This window comes from Anopheles coluzzii, chromosome 3 (assembly GCF_943734685.1).
Source record: "Anopheles coluzzii chromosome 3, AcolN3, whole genome shotgun sequence".
NCBI lineage: Eukaryota > Metazoa > Arthropoda > Insecta > Diptera > Culicidae > Anopheles > Anopheles coluzzii.
The window spans coordinates 89,171,302-89,195,930 of record NC_064671.1 but is presented as its reverse complement, the minus strand read 5'-3'; the positions used below and the strand labels follow the sequence as shown (position 1 = coordinate 89,195,930).

Below are 24,629 nucleotides of genomic sequence, written 5' to 3'. Positions count from 1 at the left end.
ATATCATAATTTACATAGAAAATATTAAAAAAAAAACTCTTACCAACGAGCTGCGGGAAAGCATTAAATGTAAATTGAAAAGTGGCAGCAGACACACAGCAGATTCCCAAGCAACAAAACTCGCCGAACAGCGTTGGCATATCATTAACTGCTTGTCAACAAGCGTTTGCGGTCGCACCGAAAGTAGAGCGGCTAGTATTGCACTATTTCTACACTGTCGTGATTTTATCGTTTCGGACGGTCTCATAAATATCTATCCGAGCTACCCGAGGTCAACCAGAGCCGCCTGAAACCATTCGGAATCGCAAAAAATCGTCGAAACGGTCGAAATATCCCAAATCGGTTAGAGCTTGGTACTTGTTCCAACGCAGCATATCGCAACGCATTGCGTTACGCAAGCTGGTATCCTAAGTACCATTATTCACAACGCAGCAGTTAAATTCACTAAACGACCACTAAACGGGTTCTAAACGACTCAAGCTCTCTACCTAAACGGAACATAGAAAGACTTCGTTTAGCAGACGGCAAACGACTCATGCATTCTAAAAAAACAAAAACAAGCTGGTGGCGCCATCTGTTGTTGGGATACCCAACCAGTATAGCGTTTTTCTCGCTTTGAGAGCTTTCGTCTTCCGCGCTCTGTACTGTTATATGGTTTCGCATTGAAGTTATGCACTGCTAGAACTAGAACGACGATACGATTGTTTAGTTACTAAACTCCAATGTGAACCATTTGTACAGAAGCAAGTGAGATTTGAATAATGGTCGATGGTGATGATACCCACGTATCTTGACCACACGACCATTCATATAGATTTTTACTCGGAAAGGTAGAATCCTGTACATTGCAAGAAAAGGACAGCAATATAATCATGAGTTATAATATGCCATCTATTGAGCAAACCAGTGAAGCTATAGGGCTTTCTTTTTTTCATGAATATTTGATTTTCCAGTCGTTTAAGCTTAATCAGTGGCGTTTGAGTTATTTCTAGGCTTTATATTAAGAGCGTGATTTTCACGTTAACGATTTCCTATTGCGCATTTTGCATAGAAAAAATATATTCATTTCTTCTGTGTCTTTTACAGAGCCATAAGTCGTGAAAAAATAAATCAAAATATTTTTCCACAAGAAGTTGTAATGATGATTTTTGTTTAGGTTGCCTGGAAATTAGATTTTGTTTTTGGTTGCCACTGGCAGGGTTAACGGGCTGTTGCTTCCCTTTTGACAGCTGTCAGTCCCATGGGCTGGGGAAGTTATGTTTTCGGCGCGTAAATTTATGTTTTGACGATTGAAGAGACGGGTGGGGGGAGAGAGCATTGCAACATAAAGCGACCGCTTGCACATCTTGCACGAACTGCCGTCAAGTGGCCGCTGTACGGCCAAATACAATTTGTCTGCCATCTCCTTAGAAAATGATACCTCACCTTTAAGTGTTAATTTGTGTTTATGTATCTTTGGATGTGAGTGTGTGTGTGTGTGTGCGGCTTGCATAAAAAATAATAATACACAGACAGGAAGTAGGAATTCCACCATCTCTTTCGCCTTCGAGCGGCGTCTAACACACGCACACACAATTTCGGCGGCGAATGTGAACGGTAGTTGTTGCGTTTTGTGCGTCGAGCAGCAGCCTCCATTTCCGACTGAATTTGCACTGCGCCTCGCCCCCAAAACCCACTCAATAGGCAATGTTTATCGCCGACCTGAGGAAGGACTTTTACCAGCAGCTCATCGGCAAGCGCATACTGGTGCTGGTGAACTACGATCTGGATGCGATCTGCGCGAGCAAGATACTGCAGGCCCTGTTCCGCTGCGACAATGTGATCTACTCGATCGTGCCGATCATGGGGCTGGCCGCGATGCGGCGGGCGTACAGCGAGCACCGGGGCGACATCCGGTACGTGCTGCTGGTCAACTGTGGCGGCTGCATCGACATCGTGGACGTGCTGCAGCCGGACCAGGACGTGGTGTTTTTCATCTGCGACTCGCACCGCCCGTACGACGTGTGCAATGTGTACAGCGATGGGCAGGTTGGTGGTGCAGGGAGTGCAGGGTTGTGCTCGGGTCAGATGGGTGCTTATACTAATTGGAAATGGCTTTTCCCCGTTCCGGCAGGTGCGCATACTGGGCGAGATGAACAGAAACGAAAACATACCTGCGTTCGAGGACATCTTTCAAGATTCGGACAACGAGAGTGGTGATGAGGACGAGGAGGACGATGATGATGCCGGATACAACGAGGACGGCGGTGGAAGTGACAGCGACGGTGGTGGTGGTGGTGCACCAAAACCAGCCAACAATCGCATTCAGCGCATCGAGCAGCGGTTGCTGCGTCGTCGCGAACGGAAAGCCTGGCAGGAGCGACGGCTCACGCTGATGTTCGAGTACGCCCAGTACGCCTACTACGGTTCCAGCTCGGCGCTCAGCATCTTCGAGCTGGCGTGGCGCATGTCGAAAGATTCGCTCGATCTGCTCTGGTGGGCGATCGTCGGCGTCACCGAGCAGAAGCTACTGGGGAAGGTGGAAAGCGCCTCGTACACGCTGCTCATCGAAAAGCTCCAATCGCACGTGTCGCGCCTCACCAACAAAGCGAGCGACCAGGCCATCCAAACGTCCGTGAAGATCGTGTTCGAGAGCGATCTGCAGCTGGCCCTGTTCCGGCACTGGAGCGTGCTGGACTCGCTGCGCTTCTCTTACTACCCCGCCTGCCGACTGAAGCTCTGGACGCACAAGGGCGACAAGCAGATGAACGAGCTGCTGGTCGACATGGGCCTGCCGCTCGTGCAGGCGAAGCAAACGTTCAACGCGATGGATCTGGTGCTGCGGCGCGAGTTTTACGAAAAGATTGAAAAGTTTGCCGAAAAGTACAACATGCCCGACGTGACGTACGCCTCGTTCGTGCTGCAGTACGGCTACCGCAACAAGTACTCGGCCGCCGACTACGTGTACTCCATGCTGGCGATACTGGAGTCGGTGCGGCAGGATCGGTTACCGGAGGCGTGCTTTCTGCAGTCGATGGATGCGCTGTCGCGCGGCAAAAAGGCCATCCTGGACGAGGGCATCGATCTGTGCAAAACGCTGCTGACGACCATCTTCAAGCAGGTGCAGACGTGCCTGGAGATGCATCAGATCCGCTCGGCTGGTCCGTTTCTGTACCTGGTGCTGCAGGAGGAGGTGTCGTTCTTTAGCTGCCCGTACGGGTTGCTGCTGCTGGCGCGGTTTCTGCTCCGTGCGCATGTGGCCGTGTCGCGCAATCGGCGAGCGCAGGAGTTGCCGCTGATTGCGGTCGCTCCGATCGATCTGGCGCGGGGGATCTCGCTGCTTGCGGGCGTACCGCCCGTCTGCGAGGACAGTCGGCACTTTTTTGCGAAAGCGTTCGAGGAGGCGGGCAATCGGAGCGGAGCGGTAATCTCGCAGGACTTTTTCGAGACGGCCGTCATACAGATCAAGCAGTCCGACTGTACCAAGTTTCTCGACGCGCTGACGGTTATGCTTAGTTGATAGGGAGAGACGGAGGTAAGGAGGAAGGGGTTAGCTGTTAGTGTAGGGAGCGCAGGTGTGTTTGTGTGTGTGTTTTTTTGGTTTAGTAAATTTTAGTTTAGTAAAATCTGTCGCGCACACAACCCGTAGCTAGGGACCGTTTGCTGAACGTTTCCCACCATATTCGAGGACACTTGGCACACTTTCTCGACCCTTTTTGCCGTGTACTGTGTTATACAGAGTCAAGTAAGTGTGTTAAATGCCTTCGATAATGTGAAAAAGTTCTGTTAGTGTGCCTCCAAATTGTGTCGACCCATTGTGTGCGTCTGTCGTGACGTGAAGTAATATTTAATGTTAATATAGGTCGTAAGACTCGAGGCAAATATTCACGGAGGAGCGAACACTCGTTGAGTATGTGTTAGTGGATGGGACATGATTGTTCTTTGTTTTATGTACTTCGACATCAATATTCCTACCGTGAGTGACCAACGGGACTGGACGGGGTGGATGATTGTGACAGGATATAGTTAGCGAGCGAGATAGGGGAAAAGTAAGAAATGCCTCCAGGTTCTATACAACAAAAGTGCAAAAAGAAAGTTCTATACAAAAACCAGTTTGATAAATTATTATTACCGATAGGGCAAGCAAGGAGGAGCAAGCGATAGTTTAAGGCTTATCTGTACGGAAATATAACATTTACCTGTAATTACACCATACCTCACCATACATGCGGATTGTGTTCGTTGTTGAACAAATGACAGCGAGAGAGAGAGAGGCTTAAGATACAGGTGTGCTTCACAATCGTTTTTGCTTCATTTTTGAATGGTTTTCTAGGCCTTCCTACCCACTAGCTTCACTCTTCAGCGACACACCCGCCGCAGCACTGTACACTATCGACGGTCCCGGTTGCAGTATTCGCGCACTACCGAAACATTCCTCGTTGCGGTAAAATACTGCATACTGTCCCGGCGTAATCGCCCGAAGCGGTCGATCGAGCTTAACAAACAGCTGCCGCCCGTGCGTCTCGATAACGCTACAACCCACCAGCGGTTTCGTGTGCTGGAAGCGAAATTCACACCGAACAACCCGTCCCTCGGACGACAGCCCCGGCGGAGCATTGATCCAAACCGGCTGCTCGGTGTACACCATGTCCGTGTACAGCAGCGGATGATCATGTCCGGACGCTACCTCGATCACGTTGCTTGCCCGATGCTTCCGCAGCACGTAGTACGGCTGGGGGCAGCCACCGATCTTACACTTCTGCCCAACCGTCCAGTGATGCAGACCGGCATGCTGACCCACCTCCCGCCCACTGTCCACGTCCACGAACGGGCCCGGCTTGGTTTCGATGTACTCGCCGATAAACTGCTGGAACGAACGCTTGCCCACGAAACAGATGCCCATGCTTTCCTTCTTGCGTGCGTACGCTTCGAGGCCTACCTCGATGGCTAGCCGCTTGACTTGCGGCTTCGTCAGGGCACCGATCGGGAACATTGTGCGGCGCAGGGCTTCGGCGGAGATTTGTGATAGGAAAAACGTTTGATCTTTGATCGGATCCGGTGCCATCTGGAGGCGTACTTCTGCAGGGGAAAGAAAACATTGGGATAAGGGTAAACGGAAAAATTCCCCCTTTTTTAGTAGCAGGAGAATGATTTCTTACTTTCATTTTCATTGTACCGCTCCAGAAATGGGCCAAAGTTGGTACGGGCATAGTGGCCGGTAGCGATCGCATCAGCATCAAGCCGCTCGCGGGCATGGTGAAAGAAGCGATTGAACTTGATGTGTCTGTTGCACAAAATGTCCGGATTTGGCGTAATTCCTGCTTCATAGTCCTTGAGAAAGTTTCTAAAACACACAAAGCGACCCAATTAATCAAGCTTCTTTGGTGGTGACTGAAATCGATTGATTCGCTTACCCAAACACCTCCACCCAGTAGTCCTTCACAAAGTTGATCTCCTCCAGCGGTATGCTTAGCGTCCGGCACAGCCGCTGGGCATCCTCGAAATCCTGCTCCCCGGAACAGTAGCCGGACTCATCGATTAGGTCCCAATTTTTCATAAAGACACCGCATACCTCGAAGCCTGTAGAGTGCAAGGGGAGAAGCTCTGTTTTACCATTCCAATCGCTATGTACATCGTTTGCTTTTACATACCTCGCTTCTTGAGCAGATACGCGGACACTGCACTATCTACGCCGCCGGATATACCGACCACCACACGGCGAAACATTGGATTTTTGCTCCTCGGTTTCGGGTCACGATTGCATCAAGTTACGACAATGGCTCGCTTGGAACATTTTGCCGGTGCTATTTGGGGCGAGCAGCACATCAAAACAAACCGCTCTCACCAGAAACGTCAAAACAGTTGCACATGTAAACAAATGGTCCAGCTGACAAATGGTTGTTCGATGGGCAGAAAGTAGCTGTTTAAGTGATGTTAACAAGGGATGAAACAGCTTTGGCGTAAAATGATTGTAAAATTTTCGTTATTGAATCATGAGGAGAAATATGGAGTAGCTTTTTAAGGTTGCTTGCAAAGATTCATGAATCTCAAACATTAATGAGTCCCTAAAGATTCATGAATTTCGAACGATTCACGAATCTCGAAAAAAACACGAATCTCGAAACATTCACGAATCTGTAGGGTTTTATGAATTTAAAGGGATTAATAAATCTCCAAAGATTCATAGAGCTTGAGCTTCTTTTTAATCTTCTCCTTGGCGTTACAACTTACGTGATTATGACATCATTTCGAGACACCTTGGCAAGTACCACGAGATTAATGCATCCTTGGAGATTAATTAATCTTGAGAGATTCATTAATCATTAGATATTCATGGATCTTTAGAGATTCGATTCGAGATTCGAATCATTCATCACTGAAGATTCATATGAATGAATTTCAACGAAAGATTCATGAAACCCAACACTACACTATAACCCGCGACTACAGGCGGAAGAAGAAGTAGAATATTATTTGATTCTAGGCCTCATGTCCATGTCCATGTTCTTCTGAACTATTCCAGCCTAGAACCTAGCCCTGCCTGTAGTAAGCACTAGCAACCTGTTTCCGACAAGATTGAAGGCCGCACCAGTTAGCGAACCTATCTCGGTTCTGGACATGATGCTACATCCCTGCGCAGTCTTTGTTTTCAGGTTTTGTTGTTTCAGGTCATCTAGATCCTAGATTTCGTCCAGCATGGACCTGCACTGATCTTAGATGTGGCCCCAAACTTATCCATAGGGTAAACATTGTCCTGAACCAATCACATTTCCCGGCCATGATATATAAAGTTAGTTTGATTCCGGAATCGCTTTCTAAACTGCATTTCTCTAAGAACTAGTTCCGAACCTATTCCTGTCTTGGATTATGCTTGCTTGCACTGATCTCTGAAGCTTTCTTTTTGGGTTGGAACTAATTCAACAAATGTTGCCTAATTCCCGATGATCTGATCTTGAGCCTATCCCAATTTTAGAACTTCCTTGATAAGACTTAAGAGGGCCAACTCGATTGTCTTCTCGCTTCCGCTAGCCGCCGTCGAAAAAGTTCGATTTGCTAAATTTTCGATCTGCTGCTGCTGCTTCGCGACGAGATTCGTGAGCTGGACGATGGCGTTTCGCAAATCCTCTCGGGACATTTTCGTTATTTGATGATTTCGCTAAAAAAGACCTTCGAGATGCTTCTGAACTTTTCCTCGTCGCCAAATGTTACAGTTCAAACGGAGAGCAAATAAAAGCCAACTTGCTCGTTTGGTGGTTAACTATGAACTAATTTATTACTAAAGAAGGCATAGGCTACTATGCCTAGGCAGCGAAATTCTGCTGAGGCAAAATCAACTGTTTGGTAGTTATAGCCTACTACACATTCAGGGACAGTAGTACACGTTAGTCACATAGTATTGAAGGGGGCATATCACGACCTATTAGAAGTTGACAGCGTTTTCGGATACTAGTTCACTGCCATGTAGTGCATCCGACATTAGCCAATTCTGCATACCTACATTAGAACAGCTTACAGAAAAAGATATAGAAAATTAAAGGAATGATTTCGGATGTTCCCAATCAGCATACTTGCTATTATTCTGTTGTAGTCTCTTTATTACGGCAATATCATTACCTGTTGTACCCCAACACTGCGATGGATCAACCCCTTACGCTACCAATAAATTAAAAATACACACATTCACTCACTCTTGTGTTTGTGGTGAAATTATCCTACAACTTTTGCTTCTCCTTCTACGTGCAGCTGCCTGCCATTCCACTAAACAAACTCCTCTTCTCCCCTGTTAAGTACACAAAATGAAATTGGTTTTGATTCGTCGTTACCACCACACACCACACTGCAAACACACACATACACACTATATTAGCTGTCCGCTGTCCTTTTACAGCTAATTTACAGCTAATGATGGTATGCACTAATTCCAATGGCCTCTGGCTGGACCATTGCGCTAATGCTAATTATTTCTTGGTGATTTTCACACGAGTATATCTAATCGCTCTGTCCGCTCGCGCTCCCCGTTTTGCTACATTTCACTGACTAGACACGTGTTAACTTACGATTTGTTGAGTTTCGGGGTGGTTTTGCTCTTGAGCTCATCTTTTACTAACATTTTTCTTCTTTTTTGCTATATTTTCTCTTCTAACTTCCCTCTCCCCCTCTCTCTCTCTCTCTCTCTTTCTCATTTGCATTTGCAAAATGCATTCTGATGCAAATAAATGAAACCGAAACAATTGTTTGTACCAGAAATCTGCAAACAGAGTGTTAAATATTGTTACTCCTTCTTCTACTGCTTCAACTAAAATGTAATCCTTAATAAGGGGGGTGTTTGTTACAATTTTAATTATAAATTAATACTCTTTTACGTTTTGGTTTTTGCCGCATGGGGTGGGATGGGTGAGATGCCGCATTACATAAAGTTTGAGCTACCAAAAGCTAGAGCTCGCAACGCAAACGGTGCAAGCACACAAATTTCACCCTTTTTGCTTTAAAGTAACAATTCCTACTTCTCTTTTAAAATCGCATTCACACACACACACACACGCTGCTAAACAACGCCACAAAGCACTTGAGCAGGTTTTTTAATCTTGCTTGATTAGAAATGTAAATAAAAATGGTACAGCTAACAGATAATTCCAATCGTATGCATGCAGCTTTCCATCGGTTGCTCTGTGCTGTTTTTTTACAATTTAAAAACAAAACAAAATTCCATTCCTGATCACTATTACTAGCTTTAAAACTACTCGGAGAAAAGCATTCTTTTTAAGGGCTAAGAATAACAGCTAAGGAGCGTTAAGCTAAGGCGCAGAGAAAAAGAGTAAACGTTTCGTTAAATTATTATCGCTAGACGAAGCTGCGGAGCGACCGGATAAGGCAAAGGAAAGTATCGCGGACCGCATCGTTTTCCTCGTGTACGGTTTCAATAAATTACCTTCTAAAGTTAGTCACGCTTAGGATAGCACATTGTGTTTTTGCTACAGTTAGTGTTTAGACGTTTCCATTTTTTTTAATTCCTTTCCCTAGTGACGATGCAACAATCCAAATTGAGCTACCAATTAAACGTCTCTGGATGATTGAATCTTCTTGAAATCGGCATATTACTCTAACAATTTAGTTTTTCCTTCTACCTGTACCTTAAAATGGACGCACAGGCACGGGAAAGTGTGTTGAATGACTGTTGAAACAACAACAGAAAAAAAACCTGCCCACCTGTTCTACTATTCCCCCGTACGCTCACGCCCCTTTTTCCTTGAGTTGCCCGAAAACGGTTGAATCGAAAATGCTTACATTTACCAAGAATTTAAAACAAACCCTTCTCACATTACCTTACCAGGGCAAAGCACACCGTTTACAAACTGTAAACAGGTATCAATACTCTGAGCATTAGCGGGCGGTTCCGACTGGAGAGCATGCCGTTGCCTATTTACTAACTGAGCTAACACCGTGAATCGCTTAATGTAATGTTTTGTTTTGTTTGTTTTGATTATGACACAACCATTTACCACTGTTTTTTTTGTATTTTATATTACCTCCTATAAGAAGTAGCCGCTCCAATAAGAACCATGCTTTGGCGAATGCGAATGAACGAGCTATGCGCAAATGCTAGTGTACCGGAACCAATCCGGTACAAAACCAACTACACACCTGCTATGCTGCCTGTTCCTGTTGCACACTGCGCTTAAAAAGCCATGCCAAATCTACTGTACATAATACATTCTTGTTAAATGTAATTTTGCTTTTTTTGCTGCTTCCCACTGGTTAGGCCAAAAATCAAACATTATCATCGTGCGCCCCCAAAAACGTGTCCAACATGTAGAGTGACTGAGCACAGCGCGAACGAACCCTCGTTTGTTCTGATTACACCATTGTAAACCATTTTACTATATTGTCTGTTAGTTGGAATCGCTACCCTGCAGCACACGATCATACCTACAACCCCATATACAGTAGGTGACCGCTAACTGGATGTGTTTTAACTGGAGTGCTTTTTAACTGGAGGTTCGCTAACTGGAGTGACTCTCAGTTAACGAACACTTAAACGTCAAAACATGAAACATCCGGAATCTCATGAAGAGAAATTTGTCGCAAATGTGCATTTTTCACACAAATTTAGGGTCTTTCACCTACGTTTGCTATTAATTTATGTTATTACACGTATTACTATACTTTATATCAACATAAATGAAAAAAAGTTTGGTATGTTTATTCCAGTCCACGCCAATCAAAACAATCAATCCATAGAAACGTCACTCCAGTTAGCGAACATTGTTCGTTAACTGGAGCTTGTTTACCTCTCAGTTAGCGGTCACCTACTGTATAGAGCTATGTTGCTTCCAGAACGATCCACAACACGATCGTTAAACCCCATTTCCATCTCTTCCAATAAATAGCATTGTCCTAAATAAAATCATTTCCTCCTTAAAACTCTACCACTTTTCCCGCAGCCGTGAAATTCCTGCGCAGCACTCCTTCCAGCACCGTCCACTCCAGCTCCTCCAGTTGCTCCGCTCCGTTGGCAGTATGATTCGGCACGCCCGTTCCATCCGCAGGCCACCACCACCACCGCTACTCGCACGCCAGCTTGCCGTCGAAGCTGGAGAGCGCGATCGCGAACGCCTGGAACGCGCACAGCGGATACCGGAAGTCCATCGTGAAGATGTCGTCCGCGGTCCGGCCGAACTGCATCACGATGTACTCCGGGTCGGAATCGTGCACCAGCTGAAAGTTCTTGACCGAGGCTTGCGTGACGCGACCGTGAAAGTTCAGCACGTACGATTGCGTTTCGTCGTTCCAGATGGGCGTCTTGTTGTGCAGTTCAACGACATTGTCCATGTTCTGGTCCCAGGGGGGGGGGGGGGGGGGGGAGAAGACAGAAAAAAATGGTAGCGTTAGAGTCACAGTCCACAAATCGATACTAAGAGTAGGGGTGTGTGTGTGTGTGTGTAGGGTCAACGAGGGAGGCTATTTTGGCTGCGCAAATAACTGACCGACGGCGTATTAACAGTCTACCCCATACCACTGTTAGCGCTCCCAAGGGGCAGGCGTGTTTTTGGCCAGCAGGTATATTATCCCTGCTGGGGTGGCTGGTTTAAAATATGGTCACCAAGTGGTCGGTGCCACGTGATGTGTACGGGCGAGCGATTAAGGGCACGCTTCTAGCAGACATCCTTGATAGAGGTCGTCCCACACTGTAGGGCTACAAATGGGCGACTCCTAGTTGCTTGTTTTGTGGAATTCATTAGCAGCGAACGAATGGCTGGTAATGAGCCACGGAGGGTTTGGAAGTAGGTTGGGGTCGTATGAACTATGAGCGCAAACAGGATCGTTGACGACGTGCGTACTGCTACAAAACGGGTGTCCTCTCACTCGGTTGGCGTATCGATCAAAAGCAGCGGCAAAGGACTATGCAATAAACTATTAGCAGTAAATCTAATCATGAAATTATGACATATTACGGTTGCTTAATCACACGTGAGGAAATTATTACACGATGATCCCGTGCATGTGCCTGTATCCGAACTCTCCAATATTCGATAACAGTCATTTGTCATCTTACAACAAACGATACAATTAATTAATATCACAAAATATTAATAAAGCAATAAATTACAAATGAAGCTTGATTGGTGGCTTTCAAAATTTACCCGGAGAGAAATGCTTCATTCATGCTTTTTATGATACCAAAAAAGGGCCATTTCCAAAAAGGTCATTTGATGTACAAATGAAAATTGCTGAATTTTATTGCCCCATCACCTTTGGCGTTCAAGTTCACCGAGGCCATCATTGGGAGAGACAAAAAAAGAATGATTTCCAAGACGCAACGCAAGGCTGCAGAAACTTTCCAACAAACCTAGGGGCGAGAGTGAACAAATTCAACGAAAAATCATTAACCAAACCGTATTGTTTACCGCCATTAAATCATCAATTCGCAGCCATTTTAAATTGCGCGAGATTGTAGAGAGCTCGCGTATCGTCTTACATATTCAACTGAATTGCAAACAGGTTGATGCTTGCTTGTGACAACTGGAGCAGAGGGAGAGAGTATTTTGTTACACGCTCAAGTACAATCGGTTGTCGCAAAGCGTTTCCCAGTATCCATTCTGCCCGGTGGCAAGATATTGTATACTTCTACCAACTTTGCAGACACACACACAGCCACACACACTTAGAAGTTGATTAATATTGCTGCCAGCGGTATAAGCAGCCACGTGGATCGATTCCATCTCCTCCGATACAGCGTTCTTAAATTTTGTTGTGATTGAAGTGGTAAAAGGAAGAAGCAGAAGAAGACCAAGGTCTAACGAGATAGACCGACGATAATCTACGATAAAGAGCTGGTGAGGCCAGGCAACATAGACACACACACACGCACGCACGAGGAACGATTGCTCTGCACCTGACAACACTCGGGACTGGAAACGAACGGGGATGCTGTATGACCCTGCGCTTGATCTTCCCGTATACCCTGGAGGTGGTGGTGGGTAAACTTTACCAACAAGCTTGTTAGACTTAACCGGTATCCACAGAGAAAGATGAGGCAGGGCTAAAAACAAAGCAAAACATAATGATGAAACCGAAGCGCCCTGGCGTAATGTAATTATCCTCTTGCTGGATCGGCAACATCGGCAACCAAGCGCCAGGATGCTGTTGCCATGAAGTGTTCCCCCAAGCACGCAGTGAACACTGTTAGGAAGGTGGACAATTGCGAAAAGATAGTTTGAGGCAAAGTTGAGCAATTTATTTAATTGCTCTTTTGTCTTAAATACTGCTTCAAAGCTACTTAAGAAGGTGAAATATTTCAAACATGTATTTAAATATTTCGATTTTGCCTAAAATACTTTGCCAAAATACTGCGAAGTCTTGCGAACTGAGTCTTGAGGCTTGAAACCACTGCAAAACGCAACACGATAGACAACAGAGAGCCAGCGAAAAATAAAACCAAATAAAATGTGTCAACCTGAATTTCGTGCCTTTTTACCTCCCGAGTTGCCACTCGCATCGCATGTATCAGCAGCATCTTACCTTCGACTTCCAACAGTCGAGCAGCCCTTGCTGGTCATCGACCGAGCTTATCTGTACACGCTGATCGTCCTCCGTCATCCCGGGCAGCAGTACCGTCATGTTGCGCGGACCTTTAAATCCCAGTATGTTAGTATCCTGTGGGGGCATGAAAGGAAGGGAAGGAAAGCGAACGCATAGTTAATTCAATTTTCTGCCACTGATTGTGTTTGCTGGCGTGATTAACACCCTGAGGTAGCTGCTCTAGGCTAGGCGGTTTGAAGCTTTTAGTGAAACCTTTAGGGCAACACGTATATTTTTTATAAGGAAATGGAGGACTTTACGTGTCCATTTTAATGCCTGTTTTTGGGGATCTATTTACCAATCATTATAAAGGTAAGGTTGGCTAAAACCTTGAATGTATACCAGAGATGGGAATGATGTAGTGTAATGCTTTTACCTAGTTACTTTTTCAACGAATCAGCAACTGTTTGCTGTTTACCTCCTAGTCAACATTTAATGTAATAGAGTACGTAAAGTTCTGACATTCAAAGAGTATTAAATAAAGTCTGTAACTGTCATAGTTTATGTGAAAAATATAAATAAGATTTAAAAAAAATGTATTGATAGTATTCTATAAACCTGCAAATGAGAGTCATAGATAAAGATTCCATCACAGAACACAAAATTAGAATGAAAATCGTATTTAGTGATTAGTATTGATATTCTGCCAAACGGTTGCAGCGCCAGACATATTTTTGTAATCAGTGCTGCAAAATATCACTGTCAACGTCATAAATACAGTCTGACTGAAACCAAATCCATGTCAGCGTCACATACTCAATTGTGATGATCAGAGGTGATGCTCAAACAGTTGGTGTAGTGACAGGATAGCAACTAACGCTTGATCAGTCGCTTTATCATGACTTTTTTTTTGCTGTGATCAATCCTATAAAATGCCACTGACATAGTTATGACAAGTTATGACACGCCAAGTATATTCCCAAAATGTCGTAATTATCACTGACAGAAAATGTCTTGACCAATTGAGTGACCAAGTGTTGGGTGCTAAAAAAATGTCTCCAAGCTTGTGATTGGACCACCAACTGTACGTCAGCTGATTTGAGCTTTGTTTCAGTCATGAGTGTTGGTGACTAAAACAGTGGCATTTGGCAGCACTGTTCACAGCCAGAAAAAAACATGACTATGATTATCACCGGCATTAAGCTCAGCTTATAGTCAGAGTATCGGGTTTGAATCAAGCTCTCACACGCGACGTTTGGCATGTCATGACACACTTTCATTGAGTATCAGCAATGAACATCAAGCTATCACGGATATGTTCATTGTTGTCGTTGGTGAATATCACGTGATGCTCATGACATTTTGAAGCACTGTTTGTAAGTAATTAATCATTGAACTTGTTAATGCGACCTAAATTGATCAATTTAAGTAATACTCTATACTACGAGATGGATTTTCTGTGAAAAATTGATGCCTCACAGGCATACATTACTAGTAACTTTGGAATTCTGATGTAGTTCCGTTTAGTGATCAGTAATTCATAGCAAATTAATTGGATATCTTTGGTTACTTATCATTCCTGAAATTCCCATCTCTAATTTAAACGTTATAGTGTGGTAGTAGAAATTAAGTAATACTCATGTATCATTCACTGGAATGCTACAGTGTCTGGCTACTTAAATTGAACATTTGGGGAAATTGAAAGCGTTTTAAAAACTCAAATATCATCCTTACATAGATCACGACGGCCAGATCGAGCCGTGGGGCGGCCGCATCATTCTTGGTGCCACTATCGTACACGAAAAAGGTCGTGCCGAACACGTTCGACCGTAGCTTCCCCACAAAACCGTCCGCCTGCCGGGATAGGTCGGTCGGATCACAGCTGATGATGTAGTTAGACGTTTTACTTTTCTTCCGTTTGCGACCTAAAACGATGTACGACAAAAAAAACGGGCATCACGCACCTCAATAAAGCTGCAAACTTGTGGGACAATTGAAAGCACCAAACAATGAACATACCCGCTAGGCAGAACAGCTTCTTGCCGTAGTCCCGCTCGAGGTGCAGATAGTAGATGGGAAACAGCCCGCGATCCATGCCCTTTCGGTCGCGCGTAATGCGGCACTTGTACAGCACACCCTGGGCGGCCGGTTGCGTGACCCACTGCTCGATCGGCCCTATAACGTCACCCTCCGTGTCGGGTGCGCCGCCACCACCGCCGCTTGGAGGTGTACCGGAGTCTTCGCTAGATTTCACATTGCCGCTGCTGCTGTTCGTGTGGTGCGTATGGTTGTTGTTGTTGAGCGCGGGCGAGATCGGTGCCGAGTGGGAAAGCAGATGATGCCCGTCGACCGTCGGCCGATCGTACAGGATGGCACCACCCGCACCACCGTTGGCAGGCGATTTGGTGGACGCGGGCAGGGGCAGCACATCGACCGGTGTGCTTTCCTCGTCCTCGCTGTCCTGCGACGACGGCGTTAGCTTCTCCATGGTGGCTGCAACAAAAGGGAGACACATGGGTGGTTTTTTGTTAGGAAATGTTGGAGTCCTTGTTGAAAGTATTAGTATTTTTAAGCATTTATTATTGAATGAGGCCAAAATGAGGCAAATAACAGAAGAAGATAAATACCACAAATCAATATCCCCAATTATTGTGGATTGTCGAAAACATACTACGCTGCGTTTGATTCTCCCGCAAAATTAGGGGACTAATTATGCTTAGTGCATTCTTGACCCACTAAGACTAAGCCGCTACCATCAAAGAGCCATGAGACACGCGACAAGCTGTAAGGTCTTTATGTCCCACCCCCCCGAATCGTTTGCCCCCATTGATAACTTACAATCGCTGTAAGGTGACGTTGGTGTGGTGGTGATCGAGGTCGCGGTCACGTTCGGTCCCGTGCCGCCGACTGCCACCGTTGGCACCGGTCCGACCGGTGAGGTCGGCATGATCTGGTCCGGATTGGTGGGTGACATCATGAACTGCATCGGACCGTCGTACGCATGCACCTCGCGCCCGTTCCGATTGACGCCCGACATTGGTCGGACGAGCTGCAGATCGCTCGCCTGCACCATGCCGGGTGTTGCCCGCTTCTGGCGTATGTAGGCCTCCATCAGTTGGCGCTGCGAAGGAGAAACGGAAAGCGAAGCAATGTTGGGTTAGTTTTATAGCGAATTAAGAACGTTATTTATGGCTTGAATCTTGAACCAGCTCAAAAGCTCTATTAGACGCACAGCAAAATCAATCGATACTTCTGTATTTAAAATCTATTCATTTCCAAATCTAGTGCATCCGGAAGCATTATTGCAGCAAAGTTAAAACAAACAACGCACTATTTGCCTGCTAACACTCTCGCCACGATCAATAAGTGCTAAGCAAATTAACACCTAATCTCATCGGTCGCTGCAAAGAGTCACTTGTCCATGATGGCATGCACATTTGCATCCGCGAACTGCATACGGGGCGAGCTGCTGGGAAGCTTATGAGGATTAAATTGTGCATCTCGTTTCGATTGTGAAATGCAAACACTACCGGTCCCGGATCCCGGGGCGATACTGTGCCCGCGGCGAGAAGCCCCCAGCAATTAGCACAACAAACAACATTTGCAGGGGATGGCATCACGGTTAAATGAAGCCCCCGACTGGGAGCGGCTCCAATGAGCTGCAACGGTAGAAATAACAACGGCGCGTTGCATCACATGTCCCTGTGATGTGAAAAGCGGTCGCAACGGTTGACTGCCCTTTTGCGAATTGTATAATCGGTTCAGAACACAGGGCGGGTGAATATAGCAGGTTTTAAAGTGGTTCGCCTGTTGACACACAACCAAGCGGGTCGCACCATTTGGGTAGAACATTCAAATAGATAGTTTGAAAAAGCAAACGCGGAGTCAGAACGCGGGAACGATCGGCAGAGTCGATATAATTGCAGATATCATTGCAGCAACGAGTACAGTCCATTGAATTTAGCTTCATGATACTGCATCGACACCAACTAAATGAAATGAAACATGAAATTAATCCTATCTTTATGCAAATGTGGCATGATTTCTCTTTATTTGATATTTTGATTTAATAGTTTATGTATGAAATCCAACACATCAAATGCGTTCTTAACGCATATTTTCAACAGTATAACCACGTTTCTGTGGGAAACATTGCACAAGCATCTGAGACTCTCAGGCTCAATTGTTAATGCCTTTTGTGCCCGCCAGAGAAAGGCTTCAAAGGGCGAAAGAGAGGAAACATTTCTACATTAGGCGCATAACATGCTGCACTGAGGATGCATTCATGCATACGATGCTATGTACACACCTTGATACATGTAAGAGCTGGTTGACTATGGGTAAAAAGGTAATAGTTTTGTAGGTTACACAGACATAGTTTAAATAATAACAAACATAAAAATAACTTTAAATACATCAACGTTTTCGCATAATCAATTGGGATGATTTATTGTACGACAAACATCTTTGTTAAACATAAGGTTGTGAAGCTTTATCTTATTAAAAACAACTGAAGAACTTTTTTATTATTTACTTCAAAAAATTATATTCACTCTCATTTAATGTTCCAACAAACAGCATCTTTTCCCATAGTCATAGTTTCTTTTAAACGCCATTCCATTCCAGCGTCTATTTGCGTACGGCTACGTGATACTCTTCGCGACGAGCCACCACCAGGCATGATTAATAGAAAAAGCTAACGGCTCGCTTGAGGCACATCATCTACATCCTCTCGTGCATCCTTGTGGCTTTCATCTTTCAGCCCTTGCTGGGATACTTGTAGCAAAAAAAACAGAAAGCCACAGAGCCACTAGGAAGCTTTTCAACACCGTTTTCCTTTCTCTTCCACTACCCACCACTGCCCTCCTCCTTCTAGCAGACGACAGAATGAGCTGACAAACGACCATTCAAGCCTTCGAAACAGACACACCAGGGCCCAGCGCAGAGTAACGCTTTCACGTTGCTTTTGTGGCCGTGAAAAGCGCCACAGCGAAAAAGGCTCGTCCTGTACTGTAGTACAACTGAGAAGCGGGTTTGTGAAGCGGGAAGGCTTGCGAGATGTCCTCTTCCGGTGTTTTACCACCAGCGCCACAACCACACACAGACACACACAGACATTCGTGGGAGAAGCGTGCTTGGCTTTGCGGCTTTCGGTTGTGTTTGTTTTGGCGTGGTCGGTGGGCGCTCACCACTTTTAGAAAGTTTTTACCCTGCTCACTTTTCACAGTTCTGCAGGTGTGTGTATGTACGTGTGTGTGTGGAGCGTCATTGGGGCGTACACTTTTTCGCACACTTTATGTCATCTTTCTCCCGGGTGCGACTAACGAGGCCAAGGAGTCGACACCCTGTACCAACGGGGGGACAACTGAGGAAGTAAGCTGTGGTTTGCTGAAGTGTGCTTTACAGTGGCCTTTGTCAAGGATGTTCACGGATCGTCACCACGAATGCATATATGTGTGTGTGTGTCATGGTGTAGAGTCAAGTGGATTGAAAGAGTAAAATAAAGCATTTTTGCGTTTGTGTGTAATGATATAAACTTATCTCGACAAAACGAGCACTATTAGTGACCTGTGAAAGTCATTTTTATTTATCTACGCCATTTTGCAGTGGGCATTTATATATTATGTTGCAAAACTAATTCATTTAGTGTCATATGAGGTATTGTGATGGTAAATAATCAATCTGTTAATCGTTGATGATCGTTTAACTATGTTTTAGGTAGAAAGCTAGATTTTATTTTTCATAACATTAAACTGGGCCCAACGTCAACAAATGTTATCAACAATTGAACAATAAATGTCTGCTTATACCCAAGGATTGCATATTTGGTTGTTTGATAAACAAGTATAGCTGCCAGAACGTTATTTGAGCTACAAAAATAGAGAAAGCTCTTGTTTTTCTACATTTTAACATTGAATAAAGGATGCGTGAAAGTTGCGTGAAAAGCAGTCCTCATCCTTGATGAATTACAACTGGTGAAATAGCAGAAAAAAGTTAAGCTATTCTACGAAAACCCACCAGTTTCGTTTACATGAGAAGCATCGAAAAGTTCTGACTGATCGTGTGATTTGTAACCCTGACCGAACGTGCTCTATTGGACTCGGTTTTAGTTTAAGTACAAAAACGTTCCTGAAGGTCACTGCACAGTGGAATCAGCCCATACAAACACTGGATCAAAAGTATGTGGTTAGTAGATTGGAATATTTTACATTGAACAAGGATGATATATTCTATTTTGCCATGAAAATTTCACATAATTAACACCAGTTCCTATACATGAATTACGACAGAAATGTGAAGTATAATCCATTTAAAAAAAATCTTGAGTGAATTTATATTGTTATTTACAAGTTGAAATACCTCTAAAATATGACTAATAACCTAAAATAGTAATACGTCTCTAAAATATGGTCTGTAAACAAAATCTAACCACAAAAAAGGCGTATCACTGTAATAATGAAAGAAGCTATTGGAATTAACGTAGCAACATTAATATTTCGCGGTATTTGCTATGATTTTCACCTTGTTAAAGACATACATTTGATTTATTTTTATTTATCTTGCTAGAACTCTCTTGAAAATGAAGTAATTTTCTCCATAATGCATTCATTTATAAGGTTATTAAACAACATTTTTAAAACAGTGCTTATCTTGAACATTAAAGCATTACTTTTTGAAATATTATCACTGGAAGATTCACTTTTCATCTACCTAAAATCATTTGATTTGAAAAAATTTTCATGTTTATTCCTGGCAATTTACGGAATTTGGAAGTCTAATTTTTGCATTTCTTAGTGTAATAGTATCTACTACAAAGCAATAATACTCCGGGCATTGAAATTGAAAAAAAAAAATCATTTTCATCCTGGTCACCTCCACTGTGAATGAAGTAAACGAAGTTTTCAAAGGTTTAGGGTTTTGTGAGTTTGAGAGCTTTTTTTAACAGCTCAGATGTCACCAATAATGACAGCTGATGAAAAACATCTTACACGTTTTGAATAATGCTGTTCATATTGAAAATTGAGCCGGAAAACAGTGTAATGCAACAGTTATACTGCAGTTTTTGCTGAGCGTATTAATATACTATTCAGAAATATCATACAAAGCCATCTAAATTTAGCTTTTAATTCAAAATTACAATAAGTTAGTTTCCTAGTACTTTGAAACGTTTTTTTTTTAAACTTATCCAACAAAGAAAGAAACGGTACCTTATTTTGTATCACTTGTTTCTCCACCCTTTCTCGACAATAGCTCGTTTTAATAGTACAAATTTGTACTCAAGAACCTTAATTGCGGGCAAGGATTTTATGGAATTAGAACCAACTGCACCGTGCACTTATTTCTGCCCAATGTCACGTCCCAACATTGCAACGTATACACACACACAGCCTCAAACAAAGTAGTGTTGCATTTTATTTCGAGTAAAACTTTTCCCATTCAAAAAAGTGCACTCTGCGCTCATTTGCCGTGTTTGCCGTTTCCGTGTTTTTACTTGCCTGAGCGATCTTGATAAATTGTGAAACGCACCAGCACCACCCTCCAGCGCCAAAAGAAACAGTAGTAGTAGCAGGCAAAAGGAACAAATGTGGGTGAAATGGAGAGAGACGAGAGCAACAACAACAACAACTACCTCCACCAAGCACGTGCAATTACTGTCATGCAAAAATGTAAGCGTTCGCTTTGCCCGACGGTACGTACAAAGTTGCTGCAACGAGCAACGAGAGATGCAACGATTTGGTGGGTGGGTGAACGAGATGGTGAAAAAAGCCATTTTCGTATAAAAATACCCACTCACACACACACACACACTCACGCCCATTGTGCTCGATGCAACTGCAACCGGCGTCGTGTACATCCTTTTTCCTGTCGTTTTGCTGGCTGTTGTTACGCCTTTGCTTTGAAGCCGGTCGACTCGTTGCACCATCGCCGGGGCGCTAGCGAGTGGGAGAGCTTTCGAGAGTGTTGATTTTTGCAGCCAATCTTGCCATCCCGGTCCACCCGGATGCGGAAACGTTTAATACCTAGGCAAGTGCGCTGCCTCCGGGCGAACTTAACCCATAAGCAACCCGGTTGTTCAATCTCTCCCTGAGGAAGCAATGTCAACAATTGATTGCATTGCTTTTATTCAGCAGCAGTCTGTTTACACAGTTCGCACCATTGTTTAACATTGTAATGCCAATGCCAGTTTTGTCGCAGAGTCTCGGAAAGCGACGAAATGTAAATGGACAGCAGCAAAGCAAACCGACCGAGCCGGCCCAACGCGATCGATGGAGCAGCCCAGTACTTCACAGGAAAGGTCGGTTTCGGGCACGAGTGGCGATGCGTCATTTTGCTGAACCAATGGGTGGACAATCAAGTTTGCTTATTTCGGTAAAGTTGGACCTCTCTGAACGCCTTTAGCTTGCTGGCGGCGCAAATCGGGCCCGGCTTGCGATTTGGTCCCGGCAAAGGGTCAGCCGAGGTTAATTGTCATGTTGCGTTTATGTGAATCGTTAGGGTGGGCAGTACGCAGCCCTGCTTTTGAAAATACGCCTCGAGAAAGCAGGTAAGAAGAACTGGGTATACGCTCGAGAAAGCTAAGGTATGCAAATGAGATTAGCCCGGATCGGCGGAAAAGGTGGGCATTGGCTTTGACCGGCCGGCTGCGTGTGAAGTGTTTGGGGGCGTCCATTTGAGGGCGTATTGATTCGGGCCCCTAATCTGGGCTGGAGGGTTTGTTTTTTTTAGGTATGAGACGCAACGGCTAAGCCGGGCATTACACCTTTCGAGGGATCATATTGGTTTCTGATGAGCGCTTATAAGTATTACAATTGTTGCGTACTTTTGTTTGATTGAGGATGAAAGTGAATGTGACGCAGTAATGCTATTATACGCACTATTGAGTGAATATTAAATGCTTATTTAGGGCAGACGAAGTAAAAATATGGTAGGTAACACCTATTTGTTGTGGATTATTAATCTTTTCGAGAATAAATAAGACTTGTAATAATATTTCTTCCAATTACATGCATACGATCAGTAATGAAAATCATTTTTAAAACAGCATTTGTGACTTTCTAACACAAATCAATCATTTTGTTGGGTAAAATTTTATATTTTTAATGTTTAAATATAACTATACTAAGAACAATAAATGTCCAAAAGTGTTTGCAATGTGTTTTCTCTTTCTAATCAACATTCCTCCAAGAAAACTTCAAACAAAATTGGATATAATAATCATCATTACCACGCAAATGCCGCCTGTCTAGACGCGAGATGCATATATTAGCACACAATTTTAGATTACACCACCATCATTTACCAACGATCTTTGCCACGACTTCTCCTCCCCCTCCTCAAACCACTTCCACTGGGTTGGTGGGGCTGCATTGCAGATAGTTAATTTGGCGCTAGCTTAGGTATAAACATGTCTAACGAAAGCTCTAAACCGTCAACGACAGCTTACCGAGCGTGGATGCCACATTCAATTCCCAGCAGGTCCTTACCGCTGGTACTACTGCTGAGCATTGCTCTCAACACACACACACACACATCGTTACAACTTCAAACCCTTCGATAAGCCGTGGCATGATTTATATTCAGCTCAGTGTTTCCTCCACGAACACACGCTGCTCCCCTTACCATTATTTACCCCTTAGTCCGCAGCGCCAATCGATCGATCGAGCCCTGTATGGAAGATACCTGGTCGCAATCAAACACTTCGCGCCAAACACATCCACCGCGCTAGGCAGTGGATACAGGCACAGTCGTGTCTCCCGCGGGAACGGGAACAACTCGAACGCTACAAAGGAACGGTCTCACTGTGCGACATGATCACGCGTACACCGCACCAGCCAGCCCACCACCACTACGCTACGAGAGGAATAAATCACGTTTATAGCAGCGACTGGAGTAGTATTTCCTCCGCATCTCGTGCTGCCAACTATTATTGCCATAAATGGTTGGTGTAATAAAAGGGGTTGTGCGTTGGGAGCAGAAGGACAGCGAGCGAGTGGTGCGGATTGTATTCAATGAGAACAGATTTTAATTAATATTTGCTTAGTGGGTGATTGGTTTTTGCGTAGCATTTAATTAGCTTGAGGAGAAAGCCCGCGGGTTATGGGTTGATTTCTTTGATGAGAAGGCAGATGGCAGAATCATTTTTGAACGATAAACATTTGCAATGCTTGTGCAATGAATTTAAATTTGCATTGCACTGGGGATATTTATTGTCATTTTATTTTTGTTTTAAATATCTCGCTTTATAGTATTGTGCACTAATTAAAATTATCTACAAAAATTATTATTGATAAAGGGTTTTAAGGGGTTTCTCATAATGTTGGGATATTTTCTTGACAGCGCTTTTGGCTCTTGCGAAAAAAAGATTTATTTATGGGGCGTCAACTCCAAGAAACCCTTTTTGGACAAGCTCATTTGGAATTCGTTAGGAATTTCCAGTAATCCTATCAGAAAAAGGTGCCGTAGAGTACACTTTACATCGCATAAAGTTCCCGTAAACTTCCTGTAAGAAAGTGTCAAAAACATTATGAGAACCCATGCAAAATATTTATTAAAACTTATAATTAAATAACGGTGTATTCAAATCATCAACACAACCTTACACAAAATTATATAATTTTCTTAAATATGATGATTGACGATGAGAAGCAAAACGTTGGTCGTTTAGGTTTCAATGAGCTAATGTGCTATACTAAACACTTGGGATTGAAATAATAGGTCGTACAACAATACTTCATGCCTTTCCAAATACACGAAGTATTGTATAATCACTTAGTGACATGTGTAAATTAGTGAGTAATGAGGTAGAATGGTGAGTTCCATTGCTAATTTACTTGCGAAGAGTCATGACACACTGCTGCAAAATTATTGCTAGTCGGAAAAGAACTTTTTACGCTCCAATGAGTTATTTCACTCATGAATGATTAAATACACTCTGAGTGAGTTATTCTCCGCCGTAAGTGAAAATGAATCCATTAGCTTATTGTGAGTGAGAAATCAGTTATATCATACTTAAAAAAATCGCGACTTTTTAACTCACCTCATTCATTGCTCATTCAACTCAGAATTCAATTCAAACACTCATTTTGACTCTGTGTGTACCTCACTTCTAACCTCAAGATATGAAAATGGAAGTAGACACGATTTAATCAATTGTGCTTGAAGCTACACAAGAATTGTCTAATGCTTTACGATACGTCGCACGTATGTTTAACGTTTTGTTTTGCAAAACCACAACACTTGCTAGGGCAATAATAATTAATGTGACACTTGTTTGACACACACACACACCCGCTGAAAGGTGCTAAAAGCATGGTCATTCGCTCGTGCGAATACTAAGTGTACTTATACTTAGACTGTAGCTCCGCCGGAGCAGGACGGGCAATATAAATGCCACGCGGGGAAGAACAATTCTACCGCTCAGCTTTGAGTGCTCAACGGCAAACGTGTCAGTTTACCTGCCACGCCACACTTAATGGCTGAATGGACGATTTCTACTGCTTGAAGCACTCAAGCACCGTTTCGCACCCCCACCTCATCAAAAGTGTCACGTCATTGCGGCAACTGACACACAGCACAGGACACACGGCGTAGCAAGTACGCAACCAGTAGCAGACGCGCGTCTGCAAAAG

At 44.0% G+C, this 24,629-nt stretch overlaps 3 protein-coding genes across 3 annotated transcripts in view; 1 reads left to right on the top strand and 2 right to left on the bottom strand.

Annotated features, from left to right (window-relative positions):
* Positions 1-1,178: 1,178 nt before the first annotated feature.
* Positions 1,179-4,204, top strand: LOC120958273 (cell division control protein 45 homolog). Its single transcript, XM_040380956.2, has 2 exons — positions 1,179-2,028; positions 2,114-4,204. Exons 1-2 carry the CDS (start codon positions 1,687-1,689, stop codon positions 3,497-3,499), a joined length of 1,728 nt encoding a protein of 575 aa, XP_040236890.2. The 5' UTR covers positions 1,179-1,686; the 3' UTR covers positions 3,500-4,204.
* A 63-nt stretch (positions 4,205-4,267) lies between these two features.
* LOC120958274 (mitochondrial tRNA-specific 2-thiouridylase 1) lies at positions 4,268-5,815 on the bottom strand. Its single transcript, XM_040380957.2, has 4 exons — positions 5,631-5,815; positions 5,394-5,559; positions 5,139-5,323; positions 4,268-5,058 (listed from the first exon to the last, which is right to left on the bottom strand). Exons 1-4 carry the CDS (start codon positions 5,704-5,706, stop codon positions 4,319-4,321), a joined length of 1,167 nt encoding a protein of 388 aa, XP_040236891.2. The 5' UTR covers positions 5,707-5,815; the 3' UTR covers positions 4,268-4,318.
* Positions 5,816-7,559: 1,744 nt separating this feature from the next.
* LOC120956772 (protein king tubby) overlaps positions 7,560-24,629 on the bottom strand; it is a 31,485-nt gene continuing 14,415 nt past the window's right edge. The window contains exons 2-6 of the mRNA XM_040378498.2: positions 15,838-16,120; positions 15,019-15,492; positions 14,734-14,924; positions 13,000-13,134; positions 7,560-10,812 (exon numbers count right to left, since the gene is read on the bottom strand). Of these exons, the coding sequence (XP_040234432.1) occupies positions 10,543-10,812; positions 13,000-13,134; positions 14,734-14,924; positions 15,019-15,492; positions 15,838-16,120 (1,353 nt within the window). The 3' untranslated portion in view covers positions 7,560-10,542. The remainder of the gene's footprint in view (positions 10,813-12,999; positions 13,135-14,733; positions 14,925-15,018; positions 15,493-15,837; positions 16,121-24,629) is intronic.

What these genes read in the sequence shown, in the direction of transcription:
- LOC120958274 (XM_040380957.2), bottom strand. Translation starts at nt 5,706, where the DNA reads ATGTTTCGCCGTGTGGTGGTCGGTATATCCGGCGGCGTAGATAGTGCA. An exon ending in GTATCTGCTCAAGAAGCGAG is followed by an intron (nt 5,560 to 5,630) that starts GTATGTAAAAGC and finishes TGCACTCTACAG; the next exon opens with GCTTCGAGGTATGCGGTGTC. An exon ending in GCGGTACAATGAAAATGAAA is followed by an intron (nt 5,059 to 5,138) that starts GTAAGAAATCAT and finishes TTTCCCCTGCAG; the next exon opens with AAGTACGCCTCCAGATGGCA.
- LOC120958273 (XM_040380956.2), top strand. Translation starts at nt 1,687, where the DNA reads ATGTTTATCGCCGACCTGAGGAAGGACTTTTACCAGCAGCTCATCGGC. An exon ending in ATGTGTACAGCGATGGGCAG is followed by an intron (nt 2,029 to 2,113) that starts GTTGGTGGTGCA and finishes CCGTTCCGGCAG; the next exon opens with GTGCGCATACTGGGCGAGAT.